We start from the raw sequence: 12347 nt of genomic DNA on the forward strand, positions 1-12347 counted from the left end.
TCAAAGCTGCCCAGCTCCAGCCATTACAATCACTTGTGACTGTAATGTGGACCAGCAGATGGAAGACCTCTGTCTTTCCCTCTCTAACTCTGCCTTTCAAATAAATAAATCTTTAGAAATAAATAAGGGCTAGTGCTGTGGCATAATGAGCTAAGTCTATGACTGTGGTGCTGGTATCCCACATGGGCCCTGGTTCGTGTCCTGGTTGCTTCTCTTCTAATCCAGCTCTCTGCTATGGCCTGGGAAAGTGGCAGAGGATGGCCCAAGTACTTGGGCCCCTGGACCAGCATGGGAGACCCGAAAGAGGCTCCTGGCTCCTGGTTCCAGGTCGGCCAGTTCCAGTTGTTGCTGCCATGTGGGGAGTGAACCAGCGGACAGAAGACTTTTCTGTCTCTCCCTCTCTCTGTAACTCTACCTCTCAAATAAACTATCTTTAAATAAATAAATATTGTACAGGGGATCCAGTGAAAATATCTGAAAGAAAGCCTCTGAAACAGAAGAGACTAAAAAAGAAAGAAAACAAAAACTCTGAAAAAACAAGGTTAACACAAAGGAAATTTTCAAGAGTCATAATAGAGGCTGTTGGTGTGGTGCAGAGGATTAAGCTGCCACTTGCAAAGCTGCATCCAATATTGAATCACTGGTTCTTGTGCTCACTTTTCCGCTTCTGGCCCAGCTTCTTGCTAATGCGCCTGGGAAAGCAGCAGAAGACGGACCAAATACCTGGATCCCTCACACACATAGGAGACCCAGATGGGGTTCCTGGCTCCTGGCTTCGGCCTGGATGAGCCATTTGGTGAGTAAACTAGCAGATGGAAGATTTCTCTGTCTTTCTGCCTTTCAAATTAATAACTAAAAAAAAAAAAGTCCAGGGCTGGCACTGTGGTTCAGTGAGTTAAAGCCCCAGAATATCGCTGTGGATTCGTTCTGAGAGGAGGAGCATGGTGGGGTCAAGAAGATCGGAGTCACCACACAGACCCCGGGAGTCAGGAGTCAGGTGAAAGCAGGCCAGAGGTGAGCAGCCTGCAGAGCAACCTGCAGACTCATTTATTTCAGTTGTTACAGCAGCTTATATAGCCAAGGCAGCCAATCCAGTCAAGGGGTGGTCTATGCCCTAATCAATCACAGCTTGTTGCCAGGCAGGCTCCATTGCCATGTGGTTTCTGAAGCCATCCAATCACAGCCTGTTGCCAGGCAGGTTCCGCTATCAGTGGCCATCTTGGCATGGCCTTCTCATTCCACCACACCAGAGCGCAGCACCAGCATCCCTTATCGGTGCCGGTTCCAGTTTCAACTGCTCCACTTCCAATCCAGCTCTCTGCTAATGTGCCAGGGAAAGCAGCAGAGGATGGCCCAAGTACTTGGGTCCCTTCTCCCATGTGTGAGGCCTTCAAGAAGCTCCTGGCTCCTGTCTTAGCATTGGCTCAGCTCTGACCATTTGGGGAGTGAACCAGAGGATGGATGGATCTCTCTCTCTCACCTCTCTCAGCCCTGGCCATTTGGGGAGAGAACCAGAGGACAGTGTGTGTGTGTGTGTGTGTGTGTGCATGCGCATGTCACTTTGTCTTTCCAATAAATAAATCTTCGGGGGAAAAAAAAAAAAGAAAAAAAAAAAACCACTCCTAAGATCCTCGACGATCTAAAAGAAGGTATTATATCCATTAAACAAGTTAACTGCAATAAAGAGCTTATGGAATTCAAAAAACATAAGAGCCATAATAAAAGGTCAACAGGAGGTCAGTGCCGCAGCTCACTTGGCTAATCCTCTGCCTGCAGCACCGGCACCCTGGGTTCTAGTCCCGGTCGGGATGCCAGATTCTGTCCCGGCTGCTCCTCTTCCAGTCCAGCTCTCTGTTGTGGCCTGGGAAGGCAGTGGAGGATGGCCCAGGTCCCTGGGCCCTGCACCCACATGGAAGACCAGGAGGAAGCACCTGGCTCCTGGCTTTGGATCGGTGCAGTGCGCCGGCCGTCGCGGCCATTTTGGGGAGGTGAACCAACAGAAAAAGGAAGACCTTTCTGTCTGTCTCTCTAACTCTGCCTGTTTAAAAAAAAAAAAAAAAAAAAAAAAGTCAACAGGAGAGTTAGAAGATGAAAGTAGCTCAGAAGTCAACATCTAATTTAAAAAGTTCTAGAAAAACAGAAGGCAGAAGACAGCAGAAACAGAAAAAAATTTCCAAAATCAAGATACACATCTCTATTTTGAAAGAACCCATGCATAATGAATTAAAAATCACCCACATCGAGCACATCATTTGATTTCAGAACATCAGGGTAACAGAAGCTCCCAAATGTTTCTAGAGAAGGAAAAAACCAACATCATACAAAGAAAATTCAGAAGGTGTCAAACAGCATCTCTGTGCGTCAGGTGACAACAGAGAAAGGTCTTCAAATCTCTGCAGGAAAATAGCTAACATTCTATTCTCAAAAAGCTGTCAAATAAAAGTGAGGTACAATAAAATGGGTTTTTAAGCATGCAGAGTATCAAAACAGCTTTTTTCCAAAAAGGTGGGGAAAAAATATGAAAGCCAGGAAACAGGACTGAACTCAATGAAAATGCAATAGGAAGCTCCATGCCGACTGCACAGCAGACTCAGAGATAACTGCACTACCATTCAGTGTGGTGGATCTGATAAGGGTAATTCTTCCTGATGGGGCACTTATGAAAAAAAGTATGGAACCTACAAAGGAAATGAGAAAAAAAAAAAAAGAGAGAAACTAAGAATTACCGACTTCAGAAAACAAGAATATGCAGGGCAGGAAAATATCATGGGATGTAACTGTGGAGAACAATATAGCTGTAGAATATAAGCAATCATTATTACAGTTTTGTCAAAAATGTATGACAGAACTCAATTAGGAAGACTGGGGAAAAGGGGAAGTACTAATACACGACAGCCAAATATTCATGTATTCCAACAGAAAGTAAACAATGTCTCAAACTGATGGTACTACGAATTTATTTAGAACCTCCAGCCCTGGACACCAGCTTCCTGCTGGGATGCAGCAAGTGATGGCGCAAGCAGTTGGGTCCCTCTCAGCCACAAGGGATACCCAAACTGAGTTCCCCGCTCTTAGAGTCACCCTGGCCTCGTTGTGGACTTCATGGGCATCTGCAGAGTGAACCAGAGGATGGGAGATCCGTCCTTCTGTCCATGTCTCTTTCTCTCCCTCTGTTTCTCAAATAGATTTTTTAAAGATATTTAAAGGTCAGTTCTGACCTAAAACCTTTAGATTCTTAAGGAAAAAAATAATTCTGAAAAATAATACACTCAACAAACACAATGAAAGACTTGAAGAAAGTCTTTAATATTTGATATTGAAGTGCAAAAAAAATCTGTTTTGTTTTGTTTGACAGGCAGAGTGGACAGTGAGAGAGAGAGACAGAGAGAAAGGTCTTCCTTTTGCCGTTGGTTCACCCTCCAATGGCCGGCGCGCTGCGGCCGGCGCACAGCGCTGATCCGATGGCAGGAGCCAGGTACTTATCCTGGTCTCCCATGGGGTGCAGGGCCCAAGGACTTGGGCCATCCTCCACTGCACACTGCACTCCCGGGCCACAGCAGAGAGATGGCCTGGAAGAGGGGCAACCGGGAAAGAATCCAGCACCCGGACCGGGACTAGAACCCGGTGTGCCAGTGCCGCTAGGTGGAGGATTAGCCTGTTGAGCTGCGGCGCCGGCCTCAAATAAATAAATCTTAAAAAAAAAAAAAAAAATCAGTATGGGCTGGCATGTGGCATATCGAGTTTAAGCAGCTGCCCGCAACACCAGCATCCCATATGGGCACCAGTTCATATCCTGGCTGCTCTACTTCCGATCCAGCTCCCCGCTAATGCCCTTGGGGAAACAGCGTAAGATGCCCCAAGTCCTTGGACCCCACACCCATGTGGGAAATCAAAAGAAGCTCCTGGCTTCAGCCTGGCCCAGGCCCAGCTATTGCAGCCATATTGCAGGGGATAAACCAGCAGACGGAAGATCTCGATTTCACTCTCTAACTCTTTCAAATAAATAAATAAATATTTAAAAAAAGAAAATCAATAACCAGGGCCAGCATTCACATTGTGGCACAGCTGGTTAAGTCACCACTTGTAATGCCAGCATCGTGTATCATTGCGCTAATTTGCATCCCGGCTGCTCTACTTCTGATCCGGCTCACTGCCAATGTGCCTGGAAAAGCAGAAGATGGTCCAAGTCCTGGGCCCCTGCCATCCATATGGGAAACCCAGATGGAATTCCAAGCCCCTGGTTTTGACCTGGTCCAATTCCAGGCTCTGCATCTATTTCAGGATTGAACCACTGGATGGAGAAGATCTCTGTCTCTCCCCATCTCTGTTACTCCACCTTTCAAATAAATCTTTAAAAAAAAAAAAAAAAACCTCACAACCTATGGGTAGTTAATTTGCACAGTAACATTTATAAGGTTTTTTTTTAGTTATGTCAAACTTTCAAAATTGTGACTTTCAGAAGCAGCAAAAGAAGTTGGTATGTTTCTGAATGTGTAAGAGGCAGTGACTAGTCATGTTATCAATTACATTACTCACTGTATATACAAAGAACCAGGAAACCAAAAATGCAAAAAAGGATATGAAAATGCAATTCAATGAGACAATTTTAAAACCAAACTCCAACTTCATTCCTGAAAGCCATTAGTAGAAATGTTCTTCATTTTAAGCAGTAAGAAGTCTTTGAAAAGTCTGTCACTTAGCACTCCTCTTACCTTTCTTGTTAATAGACTTTTACGTCTCATTCCACAAGCCTCTAGTTGCAACCTTCCTCTCAATGCTAATTCAATTAACATACAGCCACGTAATCCAGATGATATGCAGTCATTCCAAAATGATGTGTAACCCTATTAAAAAAAAGAAAATAGCTAATTTATCTTGAATTTACAGCCTTTAGCCAAAGTCTCTTTTTGGTACCTTTATGGTGTTCCATAATAAAATACTGAAAAACTACAATTAATATACATTATTAATCTAGGACTGTCAGGGGGCTTATTTTCTTTTTACCAGACATCCTAACATACAGATAAACTCCTTTGGAGGTCGGCGGTTTAGACTAAACAATGTACTTATTAGCTACTTCAGAATCCATGGAACACACACTTTACCTCAGAGTAAAACAGTTTATTAATTATTATTACACATGGACAAGAAGCTCAGGAAAACAATACAGCCAACTGCACCTCATGGACAATTAGATCATCATTCTTTCATTGCTATTTAGGGTAAAAGCACAAGGTTAATTTTGGAAGACTATGAACATATGTATGGGTCTATGAACAGAGATGGCTGAAGACCTAAAATTCTGAATAGCAAACATTAAAAGGATCCAACTGGCCTCCAAATAACATACGGGCAATAACTGGAAGAACAGCCAGATTTAAGGTTGTTAGACACCAAGAGATCTGGGGATACTGGTCAAACACATATCTTCATATGAAGTTGGGGCTCTCTTGAGATCAAGTAAGTGGGTTGTTCAAATTACAAACCCATAAACTTTGCCACCAAGATTGCCAGCTATCAGTTTAAGATTTCCAGCTCTTATGAGGAAGCAGCAGCTACAACTGGTTCCCATGAAGGCTCAGAACGGAGTAACCCAATTTTGGAAGGCGGGAGAGCAGGCCAATCTAATCTCTGCAGGAGGGAGGGCCAGGATTAAGGTGAGCCAGACACCCTGGATGGCTTTCCACATCAGTCCTTCTACTTTGCCAGGTCAGAGTAGTGAGTAGTCAGCCTGTATTTCAGAAGATGATTATCCATGGGAGTCCATGGAACTTCACTAGACAGAGGGAATAAAATTAGCCTCACTAAACTACCAATCCTGGGGCAGGTCAGCTAGGTTGCTCGCATACCTCATCAGAGTGCCTGGATACAAGTCCCGCCTCTGCTGTACACCCTGCAAGGCAGCAGATGTTGGGTCCTTGCCACCCACGTAGGAGACCCAGATGTTTCTCCTGGCTACTGCCTTCAGCCCAGCCCAGCCTCAGCTGTTGCAAGCATTTGTGGGGAGTAAACCAATAGATAGAAGGTATCTCTCTCTGCCCCATGTGACCTTTACCCACCCCCACACACACCACCCCAACCAACCCTTGTTCTGTTTTTCAAATAAAAAAAATAAATTTTTTTTTTTAAATTTTTTTTTTTTTTTTTTTTTTTTTTTTTTTTTGACAGGCAGAGTGGACAGTGAGAGAGAGAGACAGAGAGAGAAAGGTCTTCCTTTGCCGTTGGTTCACCCTCCAATGGCCGCCGCTGCAGCCGGCGCACCGCGCTGATCCTGGCAGGAGCCAGGAGCCAGGTGCTTTTCCTGGTCTCCCATGGGGTGCAGGGCCCAAGCACCTGGGCCATCCTCCACTGCACTCCCTGGCCATAGCAGAGAGCTGGCCTGGAAGAGGGGCAAGCGGGACAGAATCCGGCGCCCCAACCGGGACTAGAACCCGGTGTGCCGGCGCCGCAAGGTGGAGGATTAGCCTATTGAGCCACGGCGCCGGCTCAAAAAAAAATAAATTTTTTTAAGCTATCACTCTTGAGAATGAGAGCTTTAGGAAAATATGAATTTAGATTCAGAGAGTCCCACGGGGATAAACAAAAAATACCAGTTTAAAGAAGTCAATTTAGGGGCCAGCGCTATGGCGCAGCGGATTAATGCCTTGGCCTGAAGCACCGACATCACATATGGGGCGCTGGTTCGAGACCCAGCTGCTCCACTTCTGATCCAGCTCTCTGCTATGGCTTGGGAAAGCAGAAAGTTGGCCCAAGTGCTTGAGCCCCTACACCCACATGGAGACCCAGAAGAAGCTCCCGGCTCCTGGCTTCGGATCAGCTTAGTTCCAGCCATTGCTGCCATCTGGGGTGTGAACCATCAGATGGAAGATCTCTCTTTCTCTCTGCCTCTTCTCTTTCCCTGTGTAATTCTTTCAAATAAATAATAAAATAAATCTTAAAAAAAAAAAAAAAAGAAGTCAACTTAAATGTGAGGTGAGGTAGGGAACACAAACACTGGTTTGAAAGGATCCTTTTCGAAGTCCAATGCACTATCCATTGTACCACAGGAGCACCTACTCCACTGCTGGTGGGAACGTACATTGGTGCAGCAAAGCTCCAGTTCATGTTTCAGCTGCCCCTCTTCCAATCCAGCTCTCTGCCATGGCCTGCAAAAGCAGCGGAAGATGGCCCAAGTGCTTGGGCCCCTGCACCCACATGCAAGACCGGGAGGAAGCTTCTGGCTCCTGGCTTCCAATTGGCTCAGCTCCCGCCGTTACAGCCATCTAGGAAGTAAGCCTATGGACAGGAGACCTTTCTCTCTGTCTCTCCCTCTCTCTGTAATTCTAACTCTCAAATAAATCAAGCAATCAAAAACAAACAAACAAACAAAAAAAAACACAAACAAAAAACACTGGTACAACTGCTGTGGAAGATAATATGGAGATACCTCAGAAATCTGAATATAGATCTACCATATGATCCAGCCATCCCACTCCTAGGAATTTACCCAAAACAGAAGAAATCAGCATATGGAAGAGTGATCTGTACCCCCATGCTCACTGCAGCACAATTCACAATAGCTAAGATCCAGAATCAACCCAGATGTCTATCACCTGTTGAACAGATAAAGAAATTATGCTATACACACACACTATGGAGTACTATTCAGCTGTTTAACCAAAAAAAAGGGGGTGGGGGGATCCTATCTTTTGCAACAAGATGGACACAACTGGAAACCATTAAAACCATTATACTTAGTGAAATAAACTAGCCCCAAAAAGACAGATATGTTTTCCCATTTCAGAGGTAACTAATAGAGTACATGAAATGTAACACTGGAGTGAAATGGACATTGAGATTCAATGATTGTTTACAGCCCTTGACTCTTCCATTGAAGAACAGTGTTTTATTTTCTTCATACTATTTGTTGAACTCTTTAACTTAATGTAGGGTTAACTATACGACCGTTAAGTAAACTGCAAACAGACCTTTGTAAAACTGAAGAGTGGGAATGTGAGGAGGAGGGGACAGAGGGATGGGGAGTGGGCAGAAGGGAGGGTAGGGGGGAAGCATCACTATGTTCTTAAATACATATACATGAAATACATGAAACTTATATAACTTAAATAAAATTTTAAAAAAGAAAATATTAAAATTCAATGATTTTTTTTAAAAAGTGGGAATAGAAGAGAGGAAGAAGGGTGGAAGCAGCAGTGGAAGGGAGGGTAGAGTGGGAAGAATCACTATATTCCTAAATCTGCATATATGAAATGCATGAAATTTGTATGCCTTAAATAAAATTTTTTAAAAAGAGAAAGAATCCTTTAAATGTAAATGTCAGATGTCTGATCAAAATAAGATTATCAGAAATGTAGCCAAGTGGTTAATAAAACCAATAATTTAAGGAATTTAAGCAAAATCCATAGTTGTGTAAGGCCCTAAGAACTCTGCAATGGATTTCATGAAACTAAATTTACACATTTGGTTCTGACCAGCCTGGTCATACACACGGAGTCCCCTGCACCCGCATGAGAGACCCAAAAGAAGCCCCTACCTCCTAGCTTCAGATTGGCCCAGCTCCAGCCATTGCGACCATTTGGGGAGTGAACCAGGGAAGACTTTTCTCTCTGTCTCCCTCCCCCACTCTAACTCTACCTCTCAAATAAAATCTTTAAAAAAAAAAAAAAAAAGAAAGAAAGAAAAGATGCTCAACATGACTAATCATCTGGGAAAGGCAAATCAAAGCCATATCAACTAAAAAGGAAAAAAACATGTTGAAGATGATGTGGAAAAAGGATGCACTGTTGGTGGAAATGAAATTAGTACAGCTATTGGAAAACATTAAGAAGTTCCTCAAAAACCTAAAACTATAACTGCCATATGACCCATTCTGTAGCACTGCTACTGGGCATGTATCCAAAGGATATGAATTCAGTATGTCAAAGAAATATATGCAGCATTACTCACAATAGCCAAGACAAAGAATAAACCTGGGTGTCCACTGATACAAGAATGGATAGAGGGTGATATATATACACAATGGAATATTATTCAGCCATAAAAAATGAAATTCTGTTGTTCGCAGTAACCTAAAATGGACCTGGAGATCATTATGGTTACGTGATATAAGTCAGGCACAAAAAGACAAATACTGTATGTTGCACTTATATATGGAAGTGACAAGGTTGATCTCACACAAGTAGAGAACAGAATAGTGGCCATCAGAGCATGGGAAAGGTGTGAGGGACAAAAGATAGGGAGAGGATGTTAACAGGAGAGGATGTGCAACTGGCTGAGAGAAGTCACTGCTAACATTCTCCAGCATAATATGGTAACTATGGCTGATTCTGAATGCTCCAAACACAAAGAAATGATCAATATCTGAGGTGATACTATTACAGATTACCCTGATAACAATCATTACAGATTTTACATACATACACACATACACACACACACACACACACACACTGAAGGGTCACACTGCAGCCCATAACTATGGACAACTACTATGTGTCAATTGAAAAAAACAAAACAGTATTGAGACAACTGGACAGCCACTAGAAAAGACAAAACTTAATCCATATCTCAATACACATCAAAATAAACTCCAAATGGATCAGAGATCAAAATGTAGAAAAAGGGGCTGGCACTGTGGCAGGTAAAACTGCTACCTGAGACTCTGGCACCAGTTAGTGTCCTAGAAGCTACACTTCTAAGCCAGCTCTCTGCTAATGCACCTAAGATATCAATAGAAGATGGCCCAAGTACTTAGGCCCCTATACCCATGCAGGAGGCCCAGAAGTAGTTCCTGGCTCCTGGCCTCTGATCAGCTCAGCTCCAGCTGTTACAGCCATTTGGGGAATGAACTAGCAGATGAAAAGATATCTCCCTATATATTTAACTCTGCCTTACAAACAAATAAATTAAGCTATAAATACAAAGGTAGGGGGCCAGCACCATGGCATAGTAGGTTAAGCCTCTGCATGAGGAGCTGGCATCCCATATGGGTGTTGGTTTGAGTTCTGGCTGCACTACTTTCGATCTAGCTCCCTGCTGATGGCCTGGGAAAGCAGTGGAGGATGGCCCACATGGGCCTCTTCACCTACATGGGAGACCCGGAAAAAGCTCCTAGCTCCTGGTTTCAGACCCACCCACCTCCAACCATTGCAGCCATTTGGGGAGTGAACCAGCAGATGGAATCTCTGTTTCTCCCTCTGTCTGTAACTCTCTCAAATAAATAGATCTTTAAAAAAAAGAAATGTAAAACCACTCTAAGTACTAGAAGATAAAACAGGAGTGAATATCTTTATAATTCATGAGTGGGAAAAACCTTCCTGCAATTCTCAAAATCTACAAGTAATAAAAGATTAATATATATTATACTTTCTTTAAAGATTTATTTGAAAGAGTTACACAGAGAAAGACAGCTTTGCCAGCTACACCACAGCACCGGCCCTGTATGTTATACCTTCTTAAAAGATGTATTTGTTTGAGAAGCAGAGTTATGGAGTGGGAGAAAGAGAAGAAAGATCTTTCCATTTGTTGGGTCACCGCTTTAACAGCCAGGGCTGGGCCACACCAAAGCCAAGAGCCAGGATCTAACCAAGTCTCCCACACAGGCAACAGGGGCCCAAGAACTTGGGCCATCTTCACTGTTTTCCTAGGCAAGTTAGCAGGGACCTGAATCAGAGATGGGAAACCAGGACTCAAATCTGCATTCATATGGAATCCCAGTGTCACAGGCAATGGTTTAAATGGCTGTGTCACAATGCCTGCCCCTACACACCATTTCTTAAATTTTCACAGCAAAAACCATATGTAAAGTCCAAAGCTAAAAATAGTTACAACTTATATCATACATAAAATCTCAAATAATTATTTCCTAAAAATGCATTTTCTAAAAATAAAAAAAAAACTAGCATTTTTAAAATTTTTATTGGAGAGAATGAAAGCTTCCATCTACTAGTTCACTCACCAAATGCCTCCAACAGCCTTGGGCTAGGCCAGAGGCCAGAGCTGGGAACTCTATCCAGGTGTCCCATACGAGTATCAAGAACCAAGCTACTGCCTCCCAGGGTCCTTATTAACAGGAAGCTGGAATCAGGAGCCAAACACTGAACCCAGGCACTCTGATATGGAATGTGGGCACCTAGCAGCTAGGCCAAACTCCTGCCCATAAACCATTAAAAAAAAATGAAAAGCTCACAGAATAAGATAAAAATGACTCAAACATACAAAAAGTTGTTTTCTGTCATTTACAAGTACACATTCAAACTAAATGAGACCTCAACAGAAAAAATTTCAAAAATGGGCAGGAGTGGGCATTTAATGTAGCAGTAAAGACTCACATCCCACATTAGTGTACCTGGGTTTGATTCCTGGCTCTGACTCCTGACTTCAGCTTCCCAGCAAGGCAAAACCCGAGAGGCAGCACTGATTGGGCTGCTGCCACCCACAAGGGAGAACTGGATTGAGTTCCTTGCTTCTGGCCCTGGCCCTGGCCCTGGCCCTGGCCCAGACCCAGCAGTTACAGACACGTGAGGAATGAACCAATGAATACATCTTCCTCTGCCTTGTAAATATGCTTTTTAAAAAAGGTAAAACAAGGCTGGTTCCGCGGCTCACTAGGCTAATGCTCCGCCTTGCGGCGCCGGCACACTGGGTTCTAGTCCCGGTCGGGGCACTGGATTCTGTCCCGGTTGCCCCTCTTCCAGGCCAGCTCTCTGCTGTGGCCAGGGAGTGCAGTGGAAGATGGCCCAAGTGCTTGGGCCCTGCACCCCATGGGAGACCAGGAGAAGCACCTGGCTCCTGCCATCGGATCAGCATGGTGCGCTGGCCATTGGAGGGTGAACCAACGGCAAAAGGAAGACCTTTCTCTCTGTCTCTCACTGCCCACTCTGTCAAAAAAAAAAAAAAAAAAAAAAAAAAAAGACCTTTCTCTCTCTCTCTCACTGTCCACTCTGTCAAAAAAAAAAAGGCAAAACAAGTTTCTATCAATAGATCAATGTAGATAAACAAAATGTAATATACAGACTATTTACTCAACCTTAAAAATTGAAAATTTTAAAACAAATGCTAGGGCAGATGTTGTAGCGCAGAAAGTTAAACCATCACTTGGGATTGCCATCACCCCACATCAAAGCACTTGCTACTTAGCTTCTGATCCAGGTTCCTAAAACACCAGAGTGAGTATCTTCATAATTCACAACTAGGAAGACAGCAGATGATGGCCCAAGTGCTTGGGTTCCTGCAGCCTACCTGGAAAACCCAGATGGAGTTCTATGTTCCTGACTTGGGCCTGGTTCAGCCCTGCTATTGTGGACATTTGCAGAGTGAACCAGAGGATGGAATCTGTTTCTTCCCCT

At 43.7% G+C, this 12347-nt stretch overlaps 1 protein-coding gene across 2 annotated transcripts in view; it reads right to left on the minus strand.

The window, feature by feature from the left end:
* GOLPH3 (golgi phosphoprotein 3) overlaps positions 1-12347 on the minus strand; it is a 69178-nt gene that overhangs the window by 38495 nt on the left and 18336 nt on the right. For both annotated transcript variants that reach the window (XM_089312680.1, XM_002714100.5), the window contains exon 2: positions 4713-4844. In XM_089312680.1, the coding sequence (XP_089168806.1) occupies positions 4713-4844 (132 nt within the window). The remainder of the gene's footprint in view (positions 1-4712; positions 4845-12347) is intronic.

This window comes from Oryctolagus cuniculus, chromosome 14 (genome assembly GCF_051225735.1).
Source record: "Oryctolagus cuniculus isolate XC-2025 breed Fujian yellow rabbit chromosome 14, ASM5122573v1, whole genome shotgun sequence".
In the NCBI taxonomy this organism is placed as follows: Eukaryota; Metazoa; Chordata; class Mammalia; order Lagomorpha; family Leporidae; genus Oryctolagus; species Oryctolagus cuniculus.